The sequence below is a fragment of the Rousettus aegyptiacus genome, unplaced genomic scaffold (assembly GCF_014176215.1).
Source record: "Rousettus aegyptiacus isolate mRouAeg1 unplaced genomic scaffold, mRouAeg1.p scaffold_m13_p_3, whole genome shotgun sequence".
In the NCBI taxonomy this organism is placed as follows: Eukaryota; Metazoa; Chordata; class Mammalia; order Chiroptera; family Pteropodidae; genus Rousettus; species Rousettus aegyptiacus.
In genome coordinates this window covers 127,616,862-127,624,035 of record NW_023416306.1, presented here as the reverse complement: position 1 = coordinate 127,624,035, position 7,174 = coordinate 127,616,862, and the positions used below count along the sequence as shown (strand labels likewise).

The following is a 7,174-nucleotide window of genomic DNA, read 5'->3' as shown; positions in this document are numbered from 1 at the left end:
TATTCATGAGATTCTTCCATTCTTTAATAATTGCATACCTCTCATTATAAATGGATACTATTAATAATGGTTTTAGAATATTTGAATGGTTTTTGAACTTAATAATGTTGAAGTAAACTATAATAATTCATTTCTCAAACTGAGAAATAAAGAAACACACTCTTGACTTATGTTGATGGTAATAAATTGTAAAAATATCAGAGTAAAAAGAAGTATAGAATTTCCAAATTAGTATTAGTATCAATACTATTAATACTTATATTCCCTAATTCAGTCTATTCAAACAGGATGCCAAATAGATGAAGACTATCTAATTAAATGCCATCGAAAAGTTCTAGTTCATGAAATACAAGCTTTTTGTTTTTTTCTTATTTGCAATATGATTGTTTTGGAACTAGATAGTAGTGATGGTTGCATAGCATTGTTAATTTACTAAATGCCACCGAGTTGTTTACTTTTATTTAATATTATTTTTTCCAGCTTTATTGAGATATAATCAACATATAATATTGTGTAAGGTTAAGGTATACATTGTTTTGATTTGAAACACTTAGATACTACAAAATGATTACCACAGTAGGGTTAGTTAACATTTCTATAATCTCATGTAATTGCCATTTCTTTTCTGTGGTAAGAACGTTTAAGATCTACCCTCTTAGTAATTTTGAAGTATATAATACAGTATTATTAACTATAGTCTTCATGTTGTACATTAGATCTCCCAAATCTATTCATCTTCCAACAACTCCCCATTTCTCCAATCCCCCAGCCCCTGGTAACCAACATTCTACTCTGTTTCTATGAGTTGGACTTTTTTAGATTCCACATATAAGTGAGATCACGTGGTATTTGTCTTTCTCTGACTTGTTTCAATTAGAATAAGGCACTCAGGGTTCATCCATGATGCCACAAATGCAGAATCCTCACATCTCCTTTACCCATTGATTCATAGAGGGACATTTGTTTCCGTATTTTGAGTAATGCTGCAATGAACGTGGGAGTGCAGATATTTCTCTGAGATCCTCATTTCATTTCCTTTGGATATATCGCATACCCAGAAGTAGAGTTGCTGAATCACATGGTAGTTCTATTTTCAGCTTTTGAGGAACTTCTGTATTGTTTTCTGTAGTGGCAGTACCGATTTACATTCCCACCAATGGTTCACAAGAGTTCCCTTTTCTCTACATCCTTGCCAACATTTTATTATCTTTTTTTTTCTTACGATAGCCACTCTAACAGTAAGGTGATATCTCATTATGGTTTTGATTTGTGTTTCCCTGATGATTGCTGGTGTTGAGCATCTTTTCATGTACCTGTTGGTCATTTGAATGTCTTTGGAAGAATGTCTATTCAGTTCCTCTGCCTATTTTTAAGTTAGAGTGTTTGTTTAAGAGTTTTAAAAAATATGTTTTGGCTATTAACCCTTTATCAGACAGCCAATTGACAAATATTTTCTCTCATTCCAGAGGTTCCCTTTACATTTTCTTCTTTTGCTGTGCCGAACCTTTTTTTAGTTTGATGTAGTCCCACTTATTTTCCTTTTTGTTGCTTGTGCTTTTGGTGTCATAGCCAAAAATCCATTGTTAACGTCAAAATCAGGGAGCTTTTCTGTTTTTTATTTTTTAAGTTTTATGGTTTCAGGTCTTATGCTTAAATATTTAGTCAATGAAATAAGAGTTTAAAGATCCAAAGTGAGTTCCTAAGCAACCAGATCTGAAATTCAAAGAAGTCAGGAAGTTAGGATGAAGGAGATTTGAGAGTTTTCTTTAGCGATAGGACAGAGAGGTAACAAGGACATTTTTAAGGCTGGCGATTAAGGATCCTGTGTTTTAGGCTGCACGCTTTTATAACGGTAAGGCCAGTTCTGTGACACAAATTTGTAAAGAGCTCGGAAAACTATACCCTTGGCTGTGTCTTTCCTCTCTGCTGCTTGACGGTCTTTCTTTGCATTTATGTTCTGATCACTGGTTGCTACCGCAGGTATTACTGCTTGTTGGTATTTTGCTGTTGTTAGCTGTCGTGCACCACGAGAGGAAGACAAAGAAACAAAAATCTCTGTTCCTCGTGAAGTTAAGAAGCGGAAAGCGGCCCCTCAGCATCCTTAACACTCCCATTTTAGCCCAACGCACGGTTCTCAGCAGCTGCTAAGAACTAGCGGAGCCGGTCGGCGGAGACGCGCTCCCTTCTAGGGGCGGGGCCAGAGGAAACCCCGCCTCCTAAGCCCAATCCCAGCTATCCGCCAGCGGACAGGAAGCGGCGGCGGGCCTGCCTGCCCGGGAACCGGCCTCCGCGCGCATGCGCGCCCCCCATAGGGCGCCTGAGGGAGAGGGAGGGGTGGGAGGAAGAGGTGAGGTTCCGCGTGCCGGTTGGGCGCCCGCGCGTCACGTGGTGAGGAAGGAGGCGGAGGTCCCAGGCTTGGAGGAGGGAGATAGAGAAGAGGGAAGGAGCGAGGGAAGGAAAACGGGGACGGGAGGAAGGAAACGAGCGAGGGGGAGGGAGGTCCCTGTTTTGGAGGAGCTGGGAGCGTTGCCGTCCTCTGAAGTGGAGCGAGAGGGAGGTCCTTTGCCGTTTCTCCTGCCGGGGGTCCCGGCTTCCCGTGGAGGCTCCGGATCAAACCCCTTCAGCTTCTCCCTCCGGATCGATGTGCTGCTGTTAACCCGTGAGGAGGCGGCGGCAGCGGAAGATGGTGTTGCTGAGAGTGTTAATTCTGCTCCTCTCCTGGGCGGCGGGGCTGGGAGGTGAGGCACGACCCAGAGCACTGGGGGCGCCGTGACCCCCGCGGACCGCGCGGCTGCAGCGGCAGCGGCGGCCGGGCCGAGCGGAACCCAGTCGCGGCGTGCGGCGGGCGTATCAGTCAGCCGGCCGGCCGGCGGCGCCACTCGGGCGCGCAGCGCTCCCCGCTCCCTATTGTCCCTCGTACCCGGACCGCGTTCCCTTCCGTGGCGGGCCGAGGAGGCTCTGAGCCTCGGCGAGGCCTTCCCCGCCCCCTACCGCACGGATGGCAGGGGAGGCATGGGTCGCCTCCCAGAGAAGCAAAGTCGGGAGATCCGAGTCGCCAGGCGGGAGCCGTGGTTGCTCCATCCCTCCAGCCTGCGCGCGGAGCGCGGGGGCCGTCAGCCGTCGCGGGGCTGGAGGTCTTTGCCGCCTTGGTTCCGCGCTCACCCTCACCACCCATTCCTCCCTCTGCCTCTGCGGGGTGGAGGATTCCGGACTTCGCTCCGCGGAGAACCGCGGAGCAGGCTCGTGGGAAGTTGTGAAGTGTGCGGCGGGGCTGGTGAATTCTTCTTTACTGGGGGTGGCAATGAGAGCCACCTGGTTCTGCATAGGGGCCGCCAGGGGAGGGGTAACAGTGGTCGGCTTGACTGAGCCGAGTGGCTTCCGCTCTCCACAGTGCCCTGCCTCTGCCCCTATGGAGAGAAGTCGCTGGAGGGTTTATGTTCAGCGAAAACATTCTGTTGCTCAGGGGAAAAAGGGTTTGGTGGGGAGAAAGGTAAGCCGTTTTGGAATATTCTTTGATCTGTAGGCTGGATTGGGTCTTCTAGAGGGACGGTCTCTGGGTGATCCAACTTGGAAGAGTTTACTTTAACTCTCAGGTGGAGTAGACATTCATTGTAGTTCATGGATTGTCAAAACTGGCAACCCTCCCCCCTCCTCCGTCCCCCGCTGGAGTTAAATTAACTAAAAGCATATAAGTTCTTGATTACTGAAGTTTCGAAGGCGATTTTTATTTCTATTGTATCCCAGGACCAGCTGCATTATTTTGTTGTTGTGTGAAGTGCTTTATTTTGGGTGAACTTTTTGACTTGCCCAAAGTAGTATACTTGAAAATCTCAAAGTATTTTTAAAAGCATTGGATTGAAAAAAAATTTCAGAATGCTTCAGATGAGTAAAACCTAATATGATAATTTAGAAAATATTTGAATATTTCATGTAGCGTATAGTTTCTGTTCTTTTGTTTGTCACTGAGTTAGGACAGCAGACCATATTTTTGTCCTGCATTCTACTTAACTTGAGGTTGATACTTCGTAGGTAGACTTCTGTTGTAGTTTGTAGTGTTCATTTGTTAGATACACATTTTAGATTAAGAGCTTCTAATTGATGTTTAGTTTTAGAATCACGTGCTAGAGACCGTCTATAAGGGCCTATTCATTTAACATTTGTGTTGAAGTTCTAAATGTGGCTTCCAACAAATCACTTTTCTGTCTCTACTTTTTGTGATTATAGTCAGGATTTAGACCCTGATGTCTACAAGGTAGTAAAAAGTAAGACATACACAGGAGACACTTTAAATTACCGGTGAGTAGTAGTATGTAAATGTCTTTTGTTTTTAAAGAATGAAACAGTAAGAATAGAAATGGGCGCAGTCTGATGGTTGAAGAAAGAAAGTAAAGTAACAACATAATCTTTGTGGGTTAAGACACTTGTTATACAAGCATTTTCTAAATTCAGAACTCTGGAGTTATTTATAAAGTATCATTTTGCATTAAACATTGGTTAAAAGACTACTTATGTTCGATGTTTGTATTAAGCGAAACTTTGAGAAAAAGACTAAGAAATCTTTGATTTTAAAATTAGCATAAGATTGTAGCTTTGGGTACATGGAAATGTTTGTAATTTTATGGTGTTTTCATTTATTAATCTGAGCAATTTATGGTCAAGTTTGTAAGATGTTTAAATGATGATGATACATGAGAATGAATATGTGTAGATTAGGAGATTTGTAGTGGCAATATGGATTTAACTTTAAAGTATGGATCATTTTTAGGTACTCAATAAACTTTCAGTTACCCCTTTCCGATCCATCAATCATTATTTTGTATCAATTTTTTCTTTTAATGTGATAGGTGGGAAGCTGGAAGAGATAATTAAGGTGTTTAGAGTCGTAAAACTTAAACTTTTCTAATGCTGTCTATTTCTAGCACATGTCCCAGCCTATGCTGTATTTGTAGGAAGATACCATAAAATTTCAAGAGTTCTGTAAGAGTCTGTATAGACATTATACTCAAATATGTACACAAAAATTCTTATTATTTGTAACCACATTAGAAATTTATTGGAACTATTCTTATTAAAAATAGCCTAAAGAATTTTTATGTGTGAATATTTTAACACAAATATGTTGGATAGTTGATACCTTTTTAAAAAATTTAATTGGTGTGCTTGAGAGGTCAAAAGGTATCATAGCAGTAAATTCAATCCCATAGTATTTTGGTTTGATGAAATTGTACATAAATTAAATTTTAGGGTAAAATATGTTTTATATTTAAAAATCTGGTGTAAATGTTTTGCTTTGTACCATGCATTCTATAGAAAAAAAGTTTTCTGGAAGTTTGGCCCACAGTGTTAAATGTATCAAAGCTTAAGTATGAACTACATCTTTCACTTTTACTAGCAAGTGAGATCTCTGAAATTAATGAGACAGACTTTTTGTCTTTATTTTTAAGGAGCTCTGACACTTAATCTTTTTTACTTGAGATCGATAATCCTGTTAGTTGGATCATTTAAGAAGGCCCATTTCAAGCCATCCACAAAGTTAACAATAGTATGTTCTCTGTAATGTCACAGGACCTCTCTGAGTAGTAAGGGTTGAGGGCAGTGGACATGCCAGGCACCTCAGTTTCTTTGTTTTCTGACTGACTTATAATCTTCAAGGTGTTTATTATCTGATCTATTTTAAATTTTCCTAAGGACTTGCAAAGTTGGGTAGGGAGAGTAAGGGACATTTCTATGATGTCTGTTGTGTATCTGGTATTGTGTTAAGAGTTTTACTTTTCAACATTTATGAGAGAGAGATGATATTTTACAGTTGAAGAAATAGGCTTGAAGAAATCATTTTTCTAGCATAATCCATTCTGACCCAAGTCAGTTTGACCTCCAAGCCTTAGCTTTTTACCCATTACTTTCTCATACCTTTATGAAAACAGTTTTCACACATTAGCTTTAAAGTGACTTCTGGACTGAACCACCCTAGAGATGTGTTTTGTTTGATTTGTACTGCCTTTAAGTTTCAACACTGAAAAAAAAGGGACGTTTCTTAATGAAATTAATAGATTTATGGATTTGGGGGGAAGATTTGAAAATCGAGGCCCTACCAGGCTGCATTCCCATTGTCTGGAGCAGGGTGATAGAGCAGTAGCTGTTCTCTTTAGACTGGGTATGTGCTTACCTGTCAGTGCAGTTCCCATCATTTCTGCCAGTAATACACTTGGCCTGCTTCACTCCTTTTTCTTACACGCCTGTGTCCTGTAGGTATGTTATTCACATCTCTGCCTTGGCTTCATCTTGCATAGATGACTCCGAACTTTTAAAAATGTGTTGTTGTTTTTTTTTTACTGCAACCCCTTACCCAACTTATAATATATATTTTGTAATTATTTTTTCCATAGTCTTAAAAATTTGTTAAAAACTGTGGCATACACAATAATTTCTATTTAGCATTAGGTTATTAGATATTTTTTAAAATCCCTGTTTTCATAATAGTAACAATTTGAAAGTCTTAAAGAATGATGGTTATAGTTTTCCTAAATATCTTTAATTTAGTGAACAAATAAGAAACCCTTTCTTTTTCTACAGGGATGAGACCCTCAGAAAACTGGTTGTAGGTCATATAATTAAAAACTAACAGGCTTTCTTTCTTTGAAGAATGGGTTATAAGTATAAACAGCACTTTTGAAATTAAGAAAATTGAAATGAACCAATACATTAATAAATAAGCCACATTTTTCTAATATTGTTGGAAGATGACAAGTTCAGATATGAGAATATTCCTGTCTGACAAGTCTGGAATCAGACTTGAAATTTTGGCTGTTTCAGGATGGAAGTTTTTCTAAGCTGTACACATTTACTGTTTTGAAGTCGGCTGAATTTAATCTTAAATGATTGAGGTTTAGTATAAGAACAGCTGTTATATTGTTCTGGGCTCTGTTGTAATTTCTATTTTTTATTTTTCCAGAAATAATTGAAATGGGCATTTTAAATTCTAGGCGATTGTGCTTTTTTTTCATTCTTGTAGCTGGTTTTAAGAATGTTTCCAACTTTTGGGTTAGATTTCCTGGCTTTCTTGCAGACCTTGAGGATATCACCTTTTAAACATGTTTTCTATGAGGAAACTAAATAATTGTACTTGACACACTTGTATGTAAAGGGGAATACATGAGCATTAGATGTTTTATTT

At 39.9% G+C, this 7,174-nt stretch overlaps 1 protein-coding gene across 1 annotated transcript in view; it reads left to right on the top strand.

Annotated features, from left to right (window-relative positions):
- The first annotated feature begins 2,253 nt into the window (after positions 1 to 2,253).
- The window catches only part of ADAM10 (ADAM metallopeptidase domain 10), a 110,466-nt gene continuing 105,545 nt past the window's right edge, over positions 2,254 to 7,174 (top strand). Inside the window, exon 1 of the mRNA XM_036218396.1 lies at positions 2,254 to 2,738. Coding sequence (XP_036074289.1) covers positions 2,684 to 2,738 — 55 coding nt within the window. The 5' untranslated portion in view covers positions 2,254 to 2,683. The remainder of the gene's footprint in view (positions 2,739 to 7,174) is intronic.